Source organism: Ammospiza nelsoni, chromosome 30 (genome assembly GCF_027579445.1).
Source record: "Ammospiza nelsoni isolate bAmmNel1 chromosome 30, bAmmNel1.pri, whole genome shotgun sequence".
Classification (NCBI taxonomy): domain Eukaryota; kingdom Metazoa; phylum Chordata; class Aves; order Passeriformes; family Passerellidae; genus Ammospiza; species Ammospiza nelsoni.
The window spans coordinates 1096317-1115603 of NC_080662.1; the positions used below are offsets into that span (position 1 = coordinate 1096317).

General features: G+C 55.1%; 2 protein-coding genes across 5 annotated transcripts; both read right to left on the minus strand.

The window, feature by feature from the left end:
• Nucleotides 1–1651: 1651 nt before the first annotated feature.
• On the minus strand, nucleotides 1652–10608 carry MTHFD2 (methylenetetrahydrofolate dehydrogenase (NADP+ dependent) 2, methenyltetrahydrofolate cyclohydrolase). 3 transcript variants are annotated; one of them, XR_009420226.1, is made up of 9 exons: nucleotides 10507–10608; nucleotides 9044–9228; nucleotides 8249–8371; nucleotides 6769–6921; nucleotides 5672–5779; nucleotides 4432–4524; nucleotides 3490–3615; nucleotides 1987–2932; nucleotides 1652–1932 (listed from the first exon to the last, which is right to left on the minus strand). XR_009420226.1 is itself a non-coding variant. In XM_059490950.1 (8 exons), exons 1-8 carry the CDS (start codon nucleotides 10590–10592, stop codon nucleotides 2793–2795), a joined length of 1014 nt encoding a protein of 337 aa, XP_059346933.1. In that variant the 5' UTR covers nucleotides 10593–10608; the 3' UTR covers nucleotides 1652–2792. The 3 variants fall into 3 exon arrangements, 2 of the variants coding, with proteins under 2 accessions (XP_059346933.1, XP_059346934.1); XM_059490950.1 differs by having other exon boundaries at nucleotides 1652–2932; XM_059490951.1 differs by lacking the exon at nucleotides 5672–5779 and having other exon boundaries at nucleotides 1652–2932.
• Nucleotides 10609–11615: 1007 nt separating this feature from the next.
• On the minus strand, nucleotides 11616–19261 carry LMAN2L (lectin, mannose binding 2 like). 2 transcript variants are annotated; one of them, XM_059490754.1, is made up of 9 exons: nucleotides 19128–19261; nucleotides 18923–19041; nucleotides 17911–18028; nucleotides 17104–17186; nucleotides 16414–16446; nucleotides 14890–15051; nucleotides 13650–13764; nucleotides 13451–13570; nucleotides 11616–12819 (listed from the first exon to the last, which is right to left on the minus strand). In XM_059490754.1, exons 1-9 carry the CDS (start codon nucleotides 19255–19257, stop codon nucleotides 12677–12679), a joined length of 1023 nt encoding a protein of 340 aa, XP_059346737.1. In that variant the 5' UTR covers nucleotides 19258–19261; the 3' UTR covers nucleotides 11616–12676. The 2 variants fall into 2 exon arrangements, with proteins under 2 accessions (XP_059346737.1, XP_059346738.1); XM_059490755.1 differs by lacking the exon at nucleotides 16414–16446.
• Nucleotides 19262–19287: the final 26 nt, after the last annotated feature.

The following is a 19287-nucleotide window of genomic DNA, read 5'->3' on the forward strand; positions in this document are numbered from 1 at the left end:
GGAAACCAGTTAACACTGGGACACCAGTTCAACACTGTAAATGGGACACCAGTGACACACTGGGACACCAGTGACACATTATTGCAACTGGACACCAGTTCAACATTACTGGAACTGGGACCTCAGTTTTACACTGTACATAGGACACCAGTTCAACACTGGGACACCAGTTCAACACTGGAACTGGGCACCAGTCACACATTTTAACTGGGACACCAGTTAAACACTGTACATAGGACACCAGTCAAACACTGCAAACAGGACACCAGTGACACCAGTTAACTGGGCACCAGTGACACCAGTTAGACCCTGTAACTGGGCACCAGTGACACCAGTTAGACCCTGTAACTGGGCACCAGTGACACCAGTTAAATCCTGTAACTGGGCACCAGTGACACCAGTTAAACCCTGTAACTGGGCACCAGTGACACCAGTTAGACCCTGTAACTGGTCTGTTCCTGACCCCTGTAAATACCCCAATCCTCTGCGACTCCAAGGCCGTTTCCTGTTTATGGCATTGCTCGTTCTGGTTCTGGCACAGCCCCAGGGACTCGAGGCAGAGCCCAAACCCTGCCCTGGCACTGCCCAAACTGCTCCTGTAGCTCCTGTGCCCACCCTGTGCCAGCTGCAGAGTGCTCTGGGCAGGTTTAAGGTTTTAATCCTGGTTTAACTTTTCCCCTGCTGCCCAGGGCTCTGGACAGGTTCAAGGTTTTAATCCTGGTTTAATTCTCTCCCTGCTGCCCAGGGCTCTGGGAGCTGTGCCCTGGGGCAGAGCTCGGTTTTGGGCTCAGTTTGTCCCTTTTGGGTTCAGTTTGTCCCTTTTGGGGTTTTGGTACCCAGGCTCAGCCTCCAGCACGGCCCCACTGAACCAGGTTGGATTTCTCTCAACAAAACCCAATAAAAGCTTCCCACAGCCTGAGCTCTCCTGTGCTTCATTGGGAACCCCAAATTCCCTCCCGGGGGTGGGGCACGAACCTTTGGGAACCCTAAAAAGGATAAATAATTCTATTAAAAAAAAAAAAAAAATTTAAAAAAAAAAAAAAAATATATATATAAATGTGGATATATATATAATGTATCTATATATAAAATGTATATATAAAATTATATATAATTATATATAAGATATATAATTATATATAAAATATAAAATAGATATAATTATATAAATATAATATATAGAATTATATATAAAATGTAAAATTGAATTATATAAAATAGATAGAATATATAATTAGAGATATTAAGTATATAATTATATATAAACATAATATATAAAATTATATATAAATATATAAGATCTATATAATTATATATAAAGTCTATATTATATTTAAATATAAATATAATTCTATATAGATAAATTATAGATAACTATATAGAAATAGAATATATATTTATCTATTTAGTATAACTATTATAATACCTATTTATTGATAATTAATATTATATAATTATAGAAATAGAAATATATATTATTATATATAAATATTAAACTACATCATTATATATAGACATTAAAAAACCAAGCTTTAAACCCAAGCCCTGCCCCTTTCCAGAAGTGCAAGAATCAAATTATTTAAATATTATAAATTATTAGAAAACCCAATTATTATAAAAATATTCATCATTCCACGGCACAAAAAGCAAATTTTTGGTCTTCTCACACTTTATTGAGGCAGCCTGAGCTACTCACACGTTACACACGGTGCAGGAGCTCCCCCAGGCCCAGCTGGTCTTTGGTTACAAAAAAGGGTTTGAAAAATTCACCTTTAATCCAGAGAGCAGGAAAAGCCCAGCCTAGAACAGGCTTTGAGAACTCACCATTGATCCAGAGAGCAAGAAAAGCTCAGCCTAGAACAGGCTTTAAAAATTCACCTTTAATCCAGAGAGCACGAAAAGCTCAGCCTAGAACAGGCTTTAAAAATTCACCTTTAATCCAAGGAGCAGGAAAAGCCCAGCCTAGAACAGGCTTTAAAAATTCACCTTTAATCCAAGGAGCAGGAAAAGCCCAGCCTAGAACAGGCTTTGAGAACTCACCATTGATCCAGAGAGCAAGAAAAGCTCAGCCTAGCTGCACTCTAGAACAGGCTACACCAGCCCAGGCCTGCACAGGCCCAGGACTAAAGTATGGCTTTAATTTTCATTTGTTTTTTCAAGTAATTCCTCTAGAGAAGAGCTTAAACTACAGATCCAGCCCTGAGGGGGAACTGGGAGAGCCAGGATGCAAACAGGAGCAGGGCAGGTAATCCCAGCTCAAACACAAAACTGGAGTGTGGATACAAAACTGGAGTTTGGATAATCCCAGCCCAAAACCAAAGCAGGAGGAGTGTGGAAAATCCCAGCTCAGCCAATCCCTGTGAGCTCAGGCTGGGGAAAGCCCCACGTGCAGGACAATAAATAACAAATACTGCAATATTGCATTTGCTGTGGGCCTGGCAGGCTGGAATGGCGAGGTTAGGCCTGGCTCTGAGGGGCCCCATTAAACCTGGCTTGGAGCACCCCTCATTAAGCCCAGCTCTGTTTAGGCAGGCAGAGCCTGGAGCTCCCAGGGTCTCAGCAGTTTCTTGGCAGCAGTGGTGGTGTTCTGAGGGACCCCTTGTTAAGCCTGGTTCTGAGGGACCCCTCATTAAACCCAGCTCTGAAGGACCCCTGGTTAAGCCCAGCCCTATTTAGGCAGGCACAGCCTGCAGCTCACAGGTTTTCAGCAGTTTCTTGGCAGCGATGATGGTGTTCAGAGGGATCCCTGGTTAAACCCAGCTCTGAGGTGCCCCTGGTTAAGCCCAGCGTGTTTAGGCAGGCACAGCCTGCAGCTCACAGGTTTTCAGCAGTTTCTTGGCAGCGATGATGGTGTTCTTCATCAGCATGGCCACCGTCATGGGCCCCACGCCGCCGGGCACGGGTGTGATGTAACTCGCCTTCTTCTTCACCCCTGGGGGAAAAGCTGGGCTTAAGGGCCAGGCCAGGCTGCCCAGCCTAAAGCCAGGCAGGTTCTGTCGGGATTGAGGCTTTAGGAACGGGCTCTGGGTGGGTTTATCCTGCTGGACAGCGAGGCAAGGCCCGGCCTGGGTGGGAAGGACAAGGTGGGGAAAAGCGCCGAGCCAGGCTTAAAAGCACCAAGCCAGGCCTGGAAGCACAAAGGTCCAAACAAGCAAAAAGCCAGGCCCAGAAGTGCCAAAAAGCCAGGCCTAAAAGTGCCAAAAAGCCAGGCCCAGAAGTGCCAAAAAGCCAGGCCTAAAAGTGCCAAAAAGCCAGGCCCAAAAGTGCCAAAAAGCCAGGCCCTAAAGGTGATTTTTAGCACAGCAATGCCAAATCCAAGCCTGGGGTTGGAGCAGAGGCAGAGACCCAACTGCTGAGGCTCAGGAGGCTCCTCTGGAGCGTCCCCATGGGATATCCCTGAGCTCAGGGACACAAACCAGGATTGTCCCCTCCCCAGTGCCCCAAACAGCTGATCCTGAGCCCAAGGAGCCCATCCTGAGCCCTCCTCACCTTCGAAGTCCACGTCCCCCACGAGGCGGGGCCGGGCCGTGAGCGGGTCCTGCACGCGGGTGATGCCAACGTCGATCACGGCCGCGCCCTCCTTGATCATGTCAGCCGTGATCAGGTTGGGGATGCCTGGAAAACACAACCCGACCTTCAGGAAAACACAGCCACAACCTCAGGGAAGCACAGCCACAACCTCAGGAAAACAACCTCACCCTCAGGGGGGCTCCACATCCCCTGATCCCAACATTCCCAGAATGTCCCAACCCATCTGGGATTTCCTGCCTCACCAGAATTATTGGATTCAGGAGTTTTAAGGGTTTTTTCCAATGTAAAACATCCGAACAAATGCAAATCTGATCCCCTACATCCCAATGCTCCCAGGATGTTCCAACCCATCTGGGATTTCCTGCCTCACCAGAATTATTGGATTCAGGAATTTTAAGGGTTTTTCCCAATCTAAACCATCCTAAGAAATGCAAATCTACCCCCTGATCCCCCTCATCCCAATGTTCCCAGGGGAGGATTTTGGGGTGACTCTGCAGGGATGCCCAGGGTGGATTTTGGGGTGTCTGTGCGGGGTCCCAGGGTGGATTTTGGGGTGTCTGTGCAGGGTCCCAGGGTGGGATTCTGGGGTGTCTGTGCAGGGTCCCAGGGTGGATTTTGGAGTCCCTGTGCAGAGTCCCAGGGTGGATTTTGGGGTGTCTGTGCAGGGTCCCAGGGTGGGATTCTGGGGTGTCTGTGCGGGGTCCCAGGGTGGATTTTGGGGTGTCTGTGCAGAGCCAGGAGCTGCACCCACAATCCTGCTGAGTTCCCTCCCACCCCAAGCCACTCCACGACTCCCCAAGGGCAGAACCCCAAAACCTGAGGCTGCTTTTTGCCCCAACCCCAGGACCCCCCCAGCCCATTCCACGGCCAGGGTCCCCAGCAGCCCCAGCCCAGCCTGACCTGCAGCAGCCACCACGATGTCAGCACGGATGGTGTGCTGCTTCAGCTGCTCCTTGGGCGTGTAGCGGTGCGAGATCGTCACCGTGGCGTCACCTGTGGGGACAAGGGACACCGGGGTGACCTGGGCCAGCTCTGAGACAGCCCAGCACCCTGCATGGCAGCAGATCAGCACCATGGCTTCTGAGGTGGGGCTGGAAACAGGAAAGTTTTCATAAAAAACAAAAAATTTTCTCTTTCTTACAGAGAAAAACTGAGCTAAGGGCAAGGTTTTTGCTCCTGCTAAAACACCCCACAAAAGGGAGGATTGCCTTTGTTATACCCCAAAAAAGGGATTATTTCCTTTGTTATACCCCAAAAAAGGGATTATTTCCTTTGTTATACCCCAAAAAAGGGACTATTTCCTTTGTTCTGTTCCTTTTCTAGTGCATTACCCAGGCCAGACCTCTTGGCCTCTGCCCAACTGGCAGCCCCAGGTTTGAAGTGAAGTCCTAAAGGTCTTTGTATTAAGTTTAGGAGAGAAACTTCTGGGCTTTTTTTGCCTTTTTAAGCAGACAAAGAATAATTTGGTCACTGACATTCCCACAGGTCAGGAATTCCCACCCAGCACCCAAACCCAGCCAGGGGTCTTCTCCTCCAAGGTGTTCCTCAGGAACATCAGGGCCTGCTGGTGAAGCCCAAAATCAGCCTCGAGGGACAGGAAGGGATTTGGGGTGGAACAGGACATGGAGATGCTGAAGGAGGGTCAGGAGGGACCTTCTGGCTCTCCACAACTCCACGGGGACAGGAGTGGGCAGCCAGGGCAGGGTAAGGAAACAAAACAGCCTCAAACTGTGGAGGAGAAGTTTAGGGCTGGATATTGGGAAAAAATCCATCATGGAGAGGTTGTGAAATAGAGACAGGGACAGCATGGGATAGAACAGGCTCAGGCTGTGCCAGGAGAGGTTTAGGGCTGGTTATCAGGAAAAAATCCATCATGGAGAGGTTGTAAAATATTGGATGAGGCCACTCAGGGAAAGGGAGGAGTCACCACCCCTGGAATTGTTCAGCACACACGTGGAGGTGCAACTGGGGCTGTGGTGCCCATGGCTGCGTTTCACCACCTCGGACACCTTTCCAGACCATTTCCCTGCACAATTCTGGCATTCCAAGGCCACACTGGGGATTATTTCAGCAGGGAGAGCTCTGGGAGGCTCCAGGGCAGCTTTGTGAGGTGTTTCCCCCGAGTGTTTCCCAGCCCTACCTCCGGGGCGCTCGTGGCTGCCGTCGGTGTGCAGCAGCATGGCGATGGGCATGCCCACGTTCTTGGACCTGCCCGCCACCACCACGTTCCTGCCCAGCGTGGGGATCCCTGCAGGGCACAGAGCACAGCCTGGCACGCTGCCCTGGGCTGGGGGGCACGGCTGAGCCCAGCTGGGGCCCGGCACAGCACCCCAAAATCCAGCCTGGGCATCCCTGCACAGCACCCCAAAATCCACCCTGAGAGCCCTGCACAGCACCCCAAAATCACCCTTGGGAGCCCTGCACAGCACCCCAAAACTGGGTAAGTTTTGAGCTCAGGCCCCCTTAGGCCAGAGCAGAGCAGGACAATCCCTCCCTGTCCTTGATGTTCCCAGGACAGAACAATCTCTCCCTGTCCTTGATGTCCTCAGGACAGGACAATCCCTCTCTATCCCTGATGTCCCTCCCAGTACAGAACAATCCCTCCCTGGCCACACTGTCCCTGGTGTCCTGAGCTGGAATTCCCAGAATCCCCAAAACCTGCACCAGCAGCAGTTCCCACCCAGCTGGAATTCCCAAATCCCCAAAAGCTGCAGCTCCCACCCCAGCTGGAATTCCCAGAAATCCCCAAAAGCTGCAGCAGCAGCTCCCACCCAGCAGGAATTCCCAAATCCCTAGATGCCCATGTCCCACCCCAGCAGGAATTCCCACGTCCCACCCAGCAGGAATTCCCCAATCCCCATGTCCCTATGTCCCACCCTGCAGGAACCCCCATGTCCCACCCAGCTGGAATTCCCAAATTCCCAAATCCCCATGTCCCACCCAGCAGGAATTCCCAAATCCCCAGATCAGCAGCTCCCACCCAGCAGGAATTCTCAATCCCCATGTCCCACCCAGCAGGAATTCCCAAACCCCCAATCCCCATGTCCCACCCAGCAGGAATTCCCAAATCCCCAGATCAGCAGCTCCCACCCCAGCAGGAATTCCCAATCCCCATGTCCCACCCAGCAGGAACCCCCATGTCCCCATGTCCCACCCAGCAGGAATTCCCAATCCCCATGTCCCCAAATCCCACTCAGCAGGAATCCCAGCAGGAACCCCCATGTCCCCATGCCCCACCTGTCCTCTGGATGATCTCCCAGACCCCCCTGGGCGTGGCAGGCAGCATGGAGTCCTGGTCCAGGCACATCCTGCCCACGTTGAGCACGTGGAACCCGTCCACGTCCTTGTGCGGGCTCACGGCGTTGCACACGCGGCGCTCGTCGATGTGCTCTGCACAGGGCAGGGACACAGCTGGGCTGGGCTGCCAGATGTGCTGCCAGATGTGCTGCCAGCTGTGAGCCCAAGCCCTGGCATGGAGCCCTGACCCCAAATGGGAACTCTGACCCCGAACCTTGAGCTGGAACTGTGACCCCAAACTGGAATTTCAACACAAACTGGAATTCTGACCCCAAACCTTGAGCTGCAATTGTGACCCCAAACTAGAATTGCAACCCCAAGCCTTGAGCCGGAATTGTGCCCCCAAACTGGAATTGTGCCCCCAAACTGGAATTGTGACCCTGAGCCTTGAGCTGGAATTGTGCCCCCAAAGTGAAATTGTGACCCTGAGCTGGAATTGTGACCCCAAATTGAAATTATGACCCTTAGCCTTCAGCTGAAATTGTGACCCCAAACTGGAGGTCTGACCCCAAGCCTTGAGCTAGAATTGTGACCCCAAACTGGAGCTGTGACCTTGAACCCTAGGCTGGAATTTCAACCCCCAGCTCCAAGCTGGAATTGCAACCCTAAACTGGAGCTCTGACCCTGAGCCTTGAGCTGGAATTGTGCCCCCAAACTGAAATTGTGACCCTGAGCTGGAATTGTGACCCTTAACCTTCAGCTGGAATTGTGACCCCAAACTAGAGCTCTGACCCCAAGCCTTGAGCTGCAATTGTTACCCCAAACTGAAATTGTGACCCTAAGCTGGAATTGGCACCCCAAACTGGAGCTCTGATTCCAGGTCTTGAGTTGGAATTGCAACCCTGAGCTGGAATTATGATCCCAAGCCCTGAACTCTGATCCTGAGCCTTGAAATGGAATTGCCACCCCAAACTAGAGCTGCAACCTTAAACCTTGAACTTGGAATTGCAGCCCCAAACTGGAGCTGTGACCTTGAACTGGAATTGTCACCCCAAACCCTGAGCTGGAATTTCAACCCTGAGCCCCAAACTGGAACTGCAACTCCAAACTGGAGCTATGACCACAAATCTTGAGCTGGAATTTCAATCCCCAGCCCCAAGCTGGAATTACAGCCCCAAACTGGAGCTGTGACCCCGAGCTGCAATTCTGACCCTGAGCTCAGCCCCTCCAGCGTGCGGGACGTGCCTGTCCCCATCCCTGCCAGTGCAGCTGGCAGCTCCCAGCACGGGCACCGAACACTCTGCAGTGCCAGCCCTGCCCACCCTGAGGGGATTTATCAGCAGCCCAAGGCCGCCCACGCCCCGCTGGGGAAGCTGATACCGACGCTGAGCCCTGCAGAGCTGCTGAGGGGAGATCAGGGCAGTGCTGCCCCAGCCTTGGCAGCTTTCTGGCAATGCAGGAGGGGAGCTGAGCTGCTCACCAGGCAGGGGGAGCTGCACCAGGAGCCCGTCCACGGCCGTGTCACTGTTGAGTTTGGCAATCAGCTCCAGCAGCTCCTCCTCGCTGATGGAGGCTGGCCTGAGGATGGTCTCGCTGCTGATCCCTGCAATCACCAAATACACAGAGTCACAAAAGAGTGAATTTCCCACATTTTGTGCATTTTCCACCCTGTTTTGTTGCCTGGTTAAATGTGGGAGGTGCACGCAGAGCATGGAAGGGTTTGTGCAGCTCCCAGGCTGGAGAGACCTTCACAAACCTTGGGATTTGTTGTTTGGGATGATTTTATGGGGCTGGTGGCCTGGGAAAGGGGGTTTGGGACCCTGCCAGGGCAGGGAGAAACCCAAGCAAGGGCTGCTGCCATGAAAATAAAACCACATGGGCACAGTAAAAAAGGGAAGTTTGCCTCAAAATCCCAGCTCCAAAAGCAGCTTCAGCTGCTCAGACCCAAGTTAAATGACACCATTTATTGCCCTGACCCCGAGCAGGACCTTGGACTGCAGGATGGAGCCAGAGAGCTGCTGAACAGGGGCTGTGTCCCAGATAGATGGGAAAAGGAGGCCAAAAATGCCCTCCTGTGCTTTTTATGGTTTTAGGAAGGCTGAAAAACCCCAATCCCGCCCTGAAGGATCCAATTGATCACATTCAACCACACCCCAGAGCATAAATTCTGGATGAAGCCAAGAAACCAACAGGTGGGAGCATCCCAAAAAAAAGCTCCCAGCATCGAGTATTCCCAACCAAAGTGCGTTTTTAGGGCAGGAAAGCTCCCACTCACCCACATCAGCCGCCGCTTTGGTTTTGTTGAGCACGTAGGAGTGGCTGGCCGGGTTCTCGCCCACCAGCACCACGCTCAGGTGCGGCCTCCTGTTGCCGGCAGCCACCCACTGCTGCACCTCGTGCCGCGCCTCCTGCCGGATCTGCCGCGCCAGCTTCCTGCCCGAGATCACCACGGCGTCCCCGCTGCACGGGAACGGGGTCAGAACCGCCCCGGGAACCGGGCAGGAAACCACGGGGAACAGGGTCAGAACAGCCCCGGGAACCGGGCAGGAAACCACGGGGAACAGGGTCAGAACAGCCCCGGGAACCGGGCAGGAAACCACGGGGAACAGGGTCAGAACAGCCCCGGGAACCGGGCAGGAAACCACGGGGAACAGGGTCAGAACAGCCCCGGGCACCGGGCAGGATGGGGCAGGAAACCAAGGGAAAAATGGGAAAGGGTCAGCACAGCCCTGCTGCCAGTCCCAGGCAGGATGGGGCAGAAAACCAGGGGAAAAAAAGCTCCCTCCCTTGTGCTTTATCAGCGCCTTTAGCACCTTTGTGCTCGGTCACGTTTTAGGCTCGGTTCCAGCATCAACGCTGGGGCCAAATGGGGCAGAACCCGAGCTGGAAGGGACCCACCAGGATCATTGATTACATCCCAAAATCCTGCTCTGTGCAAGCCTGAGGATGTTGTGCAAACGTTGTCTGGAGCAGGGTGGGATGTTCGGGGGTCTCTGTCCCTGTCACACCAGTGAGTGCTCAGGGTGGTCTCTGTCCCTGTCACCTCACAGAATGTTCTGAGCTCTCTATCCCCCTCATGCGAAGAAATAATTAAAAAGAGGGAGTGGTGATCTCCTTCTTTATCACTCAGGGGGTCTCTGTGCCCCTCATTCTGGGGGATGATCGGGGGATCTCTGTCCCCATGGCCTCGGAGGAGCCCCGGTGTGAGGCGATCTCTGTCCCCCTCAGCCCGGGGTGTCTCCGTTCCCCTCACGCCGGGGCAGCCCCGCTGTGAGGCGGTCCCTCTTATTCTGGGGGATGATAGAGGTGTCTCTATCCATCCCCCTCACCCCAGGGATTGCTCAGGAGTATTTCCATCTCCCCTCACCCGAGGCGAGCCCCGCTCTGAGGCGATCTCTGTCCCCCTCACCCGAGGCCAGCCCCGCTCTGAGGCGGTCTCACCCCCCGTGCCGGGGCAGCCCCGCACTCCCACGCAAGGCGGCCGCGGGATTTCATCAGCCTGCAGCTCCCGCCGCAGCCGCTGGGGGCCCGCCCGCCGCCCCCGGAACCGCCGGGGCCAAACGAGCCGCGACCCAGCCCGGGGACCGCCCGAACCGAATCGAACCGGGCCGGGCCGGGCCAGGCTGGGCTTCCCCCTCTCACAGCCTTCAGTGTACCCGGCCTCGGCGGAGCGCGGCGGGCGCTGCTCCCACCTCCCTCCCAAGCATCCCCGCAGATCCCCCGGTGTCCCGGCCGTACCGAGCGGCGCTGAGGTGCAGGCGGCGGGCGCGGGGCTCCATCGCGGCGCGGCTGAGGGCGCGGAGGGGCTGGAGCGCGGCGGCCATGGCGCGGCTGGGACTGACAGGCGGCAGGAACAGCATTGAGGAGAGCGTGCTTCCTGTGCCTTATATAGCGGTAAGCCCCGCCCCACCCGGCAATAACCAATGGGATTCAGCCCCAAAAATGATTGATGGAGGTTCTCACGTTGACTGGCGGGAGAGGCGCTGAGGCCGGGCTGCGATGCCGGACCGAGAGCGACAGCGGCAGCTCCAAAGGGGGTGAAAATCAACATAAGAACCGTGAGATTGGTTATTTGGTATAATTAGTGTCACCTCCGCAGTCCGGCAGTGGGCACGGTGTGGGTGATGAGAGGCTGGGATGACCCCAGAGGTGCCCCGGTTAGTGCGGTTCCAGCGATGGGAGCGGCGGTCGGCCCGGAGTCACCCTCAGCCCGGTACCGGAGCCCCGGGAATGTCCTGGAGTCCCCCCAGCCCGGTACCGGAGCCCCGGTGTCCCCCTCAGCCCGGTATCGGAGCCCCGGGATCGCCCTGGAGTCCCCCCAGCCCGGTACCGGAGCCCCGGGAATGTCCTGGAGTGCCCCCAGCCCGGTACCGGAGCCCCGGGACCGCCCTCGCCCCGCGACTGGCCCGGAAGGAGGGAGAGACAGACGGACACCGGCGGGGGAATCCCCCGGTGTGTGCCCAAGGTAAGGGACAAAATAAAATAAAATAGGCAAAAATGTCACAAATGGTGTGGCTGATCTCTGCTGTCCCCACGTGTCACTTGTCACCCACACAAATCACAAATCCCCCCAAAAGTGGGGCTGGGATCCCCAGAGACCCCTCCCCATAAACCTGAGCACCCCAGAAATGGGGCTGGGACTCCCAGAGACCCCTCCCCATAAACCTGAGCACCCCAGAAATGGGGCTGGGACCCCCAGAGACCCCTCCCCATAAACCTGAGCACCCCAGAAATGGGGCTGGGACCCCCAGAGACCCCTCCCCATAAACCTGAGCACCCCAGAAATGGGGCTGGGACCCCCAGAGACCCCTCCTCATGGGCCCAGGAATGACAAAAAGACACAAAACTCCAGGAAAACTCTCCTTGGAAACAGCTCCCAGCTCTCCAGTGCCAGCAAGGACAATGCCCCCAGTCCTCTCCTCGCCCAGGGGCCACCAAAACCCATCCAAAACCCACCCTGGGACCACCAAAACCCCCCTGGGGCCACCTGACCTGGGTGGGCACATCCTGGAGAGGTTCAGGGTTGGCATCCTGGTGGATCCTGGCCAGGAGGGCGATGCCAACCCCCGAGTGCCCACGGGCACCCGCTGTGGGTGGCAGTGCCTGAGGTAGGAGCGGCCCCAGGACACGACATGCAGGGGTGGCCACATGCTGGGAAACGGGGTGGGGATCCCCCAAAATTGAGGAGGGGGCGCTTCCAGTTCATCCAGCTGGGAAAAGCAGCAGCAGCAGAACCCAGAGGGGCTCGTCCCGGTCCTGGGGGCTCATTCTGGTGGCCACAGCTGGATGGTGGCAATGGGAAGTCTCTGCACCCCTCAGCTGGGTTGGCACTGTCCCCATGCCAGGGATTTGGGGGTCCCTGGCACAGCTGGCAATGGGGATGTGGCACCACTAGCCTGGGTGTGGCTCTGGTGGCCACAGCCGGATGGTGACAACTGGGAGGTCTCTGGTGGCCACAACAATGGAGAAGCACTGGGAAGTCTCTGCACCCCTCAGTTGGGTTGGCACCGTGCCCATGCCAAGGATTTGGGGGGTCCTTGATGCCCTGGCACTGGTGGCTAGGTGGGTTTGACCAGTTCTTGCCAGGGTGGGGCTCCTCTGGAGGGGTTCTGGTGGCCACAGCAACAGGAGAAGCTCTGGGAAGTCTCTGTACCCCTCAGTCAGGCTGGCATTGTCCCTGTGCCAGGGATTTGGGGTCCCTGGCACCCTGGCACTGGTGTCAATGAGGATGTGGCCACCACTAGCCCAGGAGGGAGCTCATCTGGTGGATTCCTGGTGGCCACAGCAACAGGAGAAGCTCTGGGAAGTCTCTGCACACCTCAGCCAGGTTGGCACTGTCCCCGTGCCAGGGATTTGGGGTCCCTGGCACAGCTGGCAATGGGGATGTGGCCCCCCCAGGGGTTTGGGGTCAGTAGAAGTGCTTGCGGCTCTGCTCCTGCCACTTGTTGTAGAGGATGATGCCGATGACGATGGCGAAGACGAGGGCCACCAGCGAGAAGAAGACGATGAGGAACAGGGCCAGGCCACTCATGGGCTCCAGGGGCGCCTCCACTGCGGGACACAGGGGTTTGGGATGGGGTTTGGGGTTTGGGATGGGGTTTGGGGTTTGGGATGGGATTCAGGATGGGATTTGGGGTTTGGGATGGGATTCGGGATGGGATTTGGGGTTTGGGATGGGATCTGGGATCTGGGATGGGATTTGGGGTTTGGGATTTGGGGATAAGGAACAAGGCCAGGCCACTCATGGGCTCCAGGGGCGCCTCCACTGCGGGACACAGGGATTTGGGATTTTGGGGTTTGGGAGTTTAGGATGGGAGTTTAGAATTTTGGGATTTCGGGATGAGAGTGTGCAAGTTTAGGGTTTTGGGACAGGAGTTTGGGATTTGGGGATGAGGAACAGGGCCAGGCCACTCATGGGCTCCAGTGGTGCCTCCACTATGGGACACAGGGATTTGGGGTTTTGGGAGTTTGAGAGTTTTGGATGGGATTTTGGGATGGGACTGGCATTTTGGGCTGGGAGTTTGGGATTTTGGGATAGGAGTGTGGGATTTTGGGCTGGGATCCAAATATGGAGTTTGGGATGGGATCCAAATTCCCACACGGGAGTTTGGGAGGATGGGATTTTGGATTTTGGGATGGGATTTTGGATTTTGGGATGGGACATTCCCCAAACGCCACTCACTTCCCGGCAGCCTCAGGTTGTCCACCACGGGCAGGAAAACCTCCCGATCCCGTTTCTCCTCCTCTGGCGTCCGCTCCACCGTCAGCTGGTACAGCTTCAGCGAGATGATGTCGTGGTTGTCTGCAAAAAAAACCCTCAAATCCCCTTGTGAACCCCACCTGGACCCCCCAAATCCCCTTGGGAGCCCCCCTGGCCGTACCTGAGAGGTCCCCAGTGACCGAGGATGTCCCAAAGTAGTAGCCCCGGGGCAGGCGCACGCCGGGCACGTCGATGCAGTCCCGCCACTCGTGCTTGCCGTCGATGTCGATCAGCACCTGCCAGGGAACCACCTGAGCCTCTCCCACATCCACCTGGGAATCCCTCCTGGAACCCTCAAATCCACTTGGGAATCTCAAATCCACTCAGGAATCCCAGCTAGAGCCTCCAAATCTACTGGAGAATCCTAAACCCACTCAGGAATCCCACCTGGAGCCTCCAAATCCACTTGGGAATCTCAAATCCACTCAGGAATCCTACCTGGAAGCTCCAAACCTACTCAGATCCCACCTGGAGACCCCAAATCCACTCAGGAATCCCAAATCCACTTGGGAATCCCACCTAGAATCCTCAAATCGGATCCGGAGCCTCCAAATCTACTTGGGAATCCCACCTGGAACCACCAAATCTACTTAGGAATCCAACCTGGAGCCTCCAGATCCACTCTGGAATCCCACCTGAAATCTCCAAATCCACTCAGGAATCCCAAATACAACTGGTAAATCCCATCTGGAACCCTCAAATCCACTTGGGAATCCTACCTGGAACCTCCAAACCTACTCAGATCCCACCTGGAGCCCCAAATCCTCTAGGGAATCCCAAATCCACTTGGGAATCCCAAATCCTCTTTGGAATCCCACCTAGAGCCTCCAAATCCACTTGGGAGTCCCAAATCCTCTAGGGAATCCCACCTGGAACCGTCAAATCCCACTGGGAGCCTCCAAATCTACTCTAGAATCCCAAATCCACTTGGGAACCCCACCTGGAACCCCCAAATCCACCTGAAGACCCCTCACACTGACCGTGAGTCTCTTCTTGATGTAGCGGATGACCAGGAAGGTGTCGTGGTGCAGGTTGCGCACCATGGCGGTGGAACCCCAAATCCACTCGGGAACCCCATCTGGAACCTCCAAACCCACCCAGATCCCACCTGGAACCCCCAAATCCACTGGGGAACCCCACCTGGAGCCCCCACACTGACCATGAGCCTCCTCTTGACATAGGAAGTGGTGCAGGTTGCCCACCATGGCGGTGCAGCACCTTGGAATCCCACCAGGAACCTCCAAACCCACCCAGATCCCTCCTGGAGCCCCCAAACTCACCCAGATCCCACCTGGAACGTCCAAACCCACCCAGATCCCTCCTGGAGCCCCCAAATCCACCTGAAGACCCCTCACACTGACCGTGAGTCTCCTCTTAACGTAGCGGATGACCAGGAAGGTGTCGTGGTGCAGGTTGCGCACCATGGCGGTGCAGCCGCCCAGCTCGGTGGGGCGCCCGTCGCGGTCGTGGTCGTAGGTCAGCGAGCCGTTGTTCACCATGGCCGAGATGTAGGGGAACACGCGCTGCCCGGGGGGAAAAAACGGGATTGGGATCCTGCAGGAGGTTTGGGATCGCGGGGAGGGATGTGGGGTGGGGATGGAGCTGTTCGGTGGAAGAGCAGAGTGATCCCAAAGTTCTACAACCGTGATCCCAAAGTTCTACAACCACGATCCCAAAAGTTCTACAACCAATGTGGGAATGACCCCGAAGTCTTTCAACTGACACTGGAATGATCCCAAAGTTCTTCACCCCACAGGAGTCAGCTCAGTGGAAGAGCAGAGCGATCCCAAAGTTCTCCAACCACAACCCCAAAGTCCTTCCATGATGCCAAACTCCTTCAACCAACACTGGAATGATCCCAAAATTCTCCAGCCTACACTGGAATGACCCCAAAGTCCTTCACCCAACAGGTGCCAGCTCAGTGCAAGACCAGAGTGATCCCAAAGTTCTCCAACAGCGAGCCCAAAGTCCTTCACCCCAGAGATCTGCTCAACACAACACTGGAACGATCCCAAAGTTCTCCAGCTAACATGGAAATGATCCCAAAGTTCTCCACCCCACAGAGATGTGCTCAACACAACATGGGAACAATCTCAAAGTTCTCATCCCACAGAAGTCATGTCAGTGGAAGAGCAGAGTGATCACAAAGTTCTCCAACCGTGACCCTAAAGTCCTTCCATGATCCCAAAGTTCTCCTACCAACACTGGAATGATCCCAAAGTTCTTCACCTAACAGAAGTCAGCTCAGTGGAAGAGCAGAGTGATCCCAAAGTTCTCCAACCATGACCCCAAAGTCCTTCAAGCAATGTGAGAATGATCCCAAGGTCCTCCAGCCCACTAAGATCTGCTCAACACAACATGGGAATGATCCCCAAGTTCTCCAACCTACACTGGAACGATCCCAAAGTCCTTCACCCCACAGGAATCAGCTCAGCGCAAGACCAGAGTGATCCCAAAGTTCTCCAACCGTGATCCCAAAGTCCTACAGCCAATGTGGGAATGATCCCAAAGTCCTGCATCCACAGAGATCTCAACACAACACTGGAATGACCCCAAAGTTCTCCAACTAACATGGAAATGATCCCAAGGTCCTCCACCCCACAGAGATCTGCTCAACACAACATGGGAATGATCCCAAAGTCCTCCAACCAACACTGGAATGATCCCAAACCCCAAAAATCTCAGAAACCACCAAGATGACCCCAAAGTCCATCCCTGTGGATCCCAGACCCCAGAAATCTCCTCAGAAACCACCGGGATGACCCAAGGTCCATCCCTCAGGATCGTCTCCCACCAATCCAGCACCGAGCCCCCATGTCCATGCAGCCTCTCCCGGCTCCCCCAGGGCTTCCAGGAGCTCCAGGTGGGACAGCAGGAGGCAGTACCTGGTTTCCAGGGCTGTACCTCCTCTTCTGAGCCTGCCCTCCAGGATTAGCACAAAGCAAGAGAGAGCAACACAGTCACAGAGTCCAGCAGGGCCCAAAACCACGGAAATTTCGCTTCTCCTCCTTTCTGGAGCTCCTTTTGTCCTTTCTGGAGATCTTTGTGACCTTCTAGAGGTCTTTTTGTCCTTGTGGAGGCTCCTTTTGGAACTCTTTTGGACTTTTTGGAGCTCTTTTGGTGTTTCTGGAGCTCTTTTTGATCTTATGGAACTCTTTGATTTTTTTGGAGCTCTTTATGACCTTCTAGAGATCTTTTTGTCCTTTTGGAGGTCTTTTTGATTTTTTTGGAGCTTTTTTTGTCCTTCTGGGGCTCTTTTTGATCTTTTTGGAGATCTTTATGACCTTTTAATCTCTTTTTGATCTTTTAGATCTCTTCTTAATTTTTTGGAGCTCTTCTTAACTTTTTGGAGCTCTTTTTGATTTTTTAGAGCTCTTTTGGACCTTTTTTGGAGCTCTTTTGGACCTTTTTGGAAATATCTTTTTTATTTTTTTGGAGCTCAGCTCGAAAATCCTCTCCCAATTTCCCTGACCAAAAAAAAAAAATGGAAAAGGAATGGGAAGAGGAGGAGGAGGAGGAGGAGGAGGAAGGAGCTCAGAGGATGAAGAGCTGCGTGTGACACTAGTGGCTCTCACCTCCTGCTGCTTCTCCTCGTTGGGATACGTGTCCACGAACACTCCCAGCCCCAGGAAGTTGTCCTTGCTCCCAAAAACGGGTCCTGGAAGGGGAAAAGAAACGTTGGGAAGCTCAGGGAAGAAGTTGGTCACTGGTCTGGGAAAGTCCTCAAGGACCAAGGACCACCCAGTCCCATCCCGTGGATGTTTTCCATGAGTCCAGGTTGCTCCAAACCCTCTCCAAGGTGTCCCCAAACCCTATTCCAAAGCATCCAAGGTGTCCCCAAGCCCTATCCAAGGGGTCCCAGGTGTCCCCAAAGACCTGTCCAAGGTGTCCCCCAAGTCCAGGTTGCCCCAAACCCTCTCCAAGGTGTCCCAGGTGTCCCCAGACCCTGTTCCAAGGCATCCAAGGTGTCCCCAAGACCTGACCAAGGTGTCTCCCCAATTCCAGGTTGCTCTAAGTCCTGTCCAAGGTGTCCCCAAAGCCTCTGAAAGGTGTCCCACGTGTCCCTAGACCTTCTCCAAGGTGTCCCAGGTGTTCTCAAAGCCCTATCCAAGATGTCCAAGGTGTCCCCTAACCCTCTCCAAGGTGTCCCCAACGCCCTGCCCAAGGTCTCCCCCAAGTCCAGGTTGCTCCAAACCCTGTCCAAGGTGTCCCAGGTGTCCCCAAGACCTGTCCAAGCCCTATTCAAGGTGTCCCCAAGCCCTCTCCAAGGTGTCCCAGGTGTCCCCAAGCCCTCTCCAAGGTGTCCCAGGTGTACCCCAAGCCCTCTCCAAGGTGTCCCAGGTGTCCCCAAGCCCCTGTCCCCAGGCAGGGACGGTGCTGACCCGGCTGCATCCTGTCCTTGGTGTACCAGATGGCGAATCCATCTCCGTTGAGGTTCTTCTTGCCCTGCCCGTGGATCTTGAAGTGCACCTGCATCTCCCAGTCCCGCAGGTAGCAGGGCTGGCAGGGAGGGGAAAAAGGGGGAAATTTGGGAATTCCTCATTCCCTAAATCCACACCCACCTTCCCCAGGGCTCCCTTCACTGAATCCTCGATGATTAATCCCAAAGGAACCATTGTTAATCCCAAAAAAACATCGTTAATCCCAGGAAATTGGTTGTCACCCAAGGGTTGAACACCGAGGGAGCGACTCCCACAAAATCTGGGAAAGCAGCAGGAAAAGCTCAGGAGCAGCTGCTAATTGCAGTTATTAATTAGCTGCCAATTAATTCCGTGCTCTGAGGGAGCCCTGGAAGTTTTTGGGATACATAATTCCAAGGAAAAATCTGATTCCTGCTTTGGGAACCCAATTCCCACTCTGGGAATCCTATTCTCTGGGAATCCCTCTCCTGATCCTCTCCCTTTGCTAACCCTGCCCCAGTCCCAATCCTGATCCCGATCCTGAGCCTCTCCTGTCCCGATCCCAATCCCAATTCTGATCCTGATCTTCTCCCTCTCCTAACGCTGCCCCAGTCCCAGTTTTGATCCCAATCCCAATCCTGACCCTCTCCCCCATCCCATGGACCCCATCCCATCCCATCCCACCCTATGGATCCCCCATCCCATCCCACCCCATGGATCCCATCCCACCCCATGGATCCCATCCCATCCCACAGATCCCATCCCATCCCATCCCATCCCACAGATCCCATCACATCCCACCCCATGGATCCCATCCCATCCCATCCCACCCTATGGATCCCCCATCCCATCCCACAGATCCCATCACATCCCACCCCATCGATCCCACAGATCCCATCACATCCCACCCCATGGATCCCATCCCATCCCATCGATCCCACAGATCCCATCCCGGTCCCTCCTCTCCCGCCCCGGTCCCGGTGCCCCCGCTCACCACCCGGTTCCACACGGCTCCCTGCTTGCTCTGCACGTCGGGGGTGAGGCGGATGAACTGGGTCATGACCATGGCGTTGCCCAGCAGGTCCCAGAGCCCCGAGCTGGCCGAGCCCACACCTGCGGCCCACACAAACCGTCGGTACCGGCCATCGGCACCGGGTACCCGCCACCGTCCGCCGGCGCCGCCCGCCCTCCCCGCTCACCCTGGTACGGCTTGGACAGCGAGTGCTCGCGTTTGAGGTGCTCCTCGGTCTGCTCGGCCGCCGTCCCGCCGAGCCCCAGCAGCACGGCCAGCAGGACCAGCCCGGCCCGCCACCGGCCCGCCGCCGCCATCTTCCCCCGCCGCGCCGCGGCCCGCCCCGC

Coding starts and splice junctions, on each gene's coding strand:
- MTHFD2 (XM_059490950.1), bottom strand. CDS start 10,592: ATGGCCGCCGCGCTCCAGCCCCTCCGCGCCCTCAGCCGCGCCGCGATG. Junction 5,780..6,768: donor GGAGATCATCCAGAGGACAG/GTGGGGCATGGG, acceptor TGTGCCCTGCAG/GGATCCCCACGCTGGGCAGG. Junction 4,525..5,671: donor CAGCCACGAGCGCCCCGGAG/GTAGGGCTGGGA, acceptor TTGTCCCCACAG/GTGACGCCACGGTGACGATC.
- LMAN2L (XM_059490754.1), bottom strand. CDS start 19,257: ATGGCGGCGGCGGGCCGGTGGCGGGCCGGGCTGGTCCTGCTGGCCGTG. Junction 16,447..17,103: donor ACGAGGAGAAGCAGCAGGAG/GTGAGAGCCACT, acceptor CCTGGAGGGCAG/GCTCAGAAGAGGAGGTACAG. Junction 15,052..16,413: donor GGTACAGCCCTGGAAACCAG/GTACTGCCTCCT, acceptor CCCCCCGGGCAG/CGCGTGTTCCCCTACATCTC.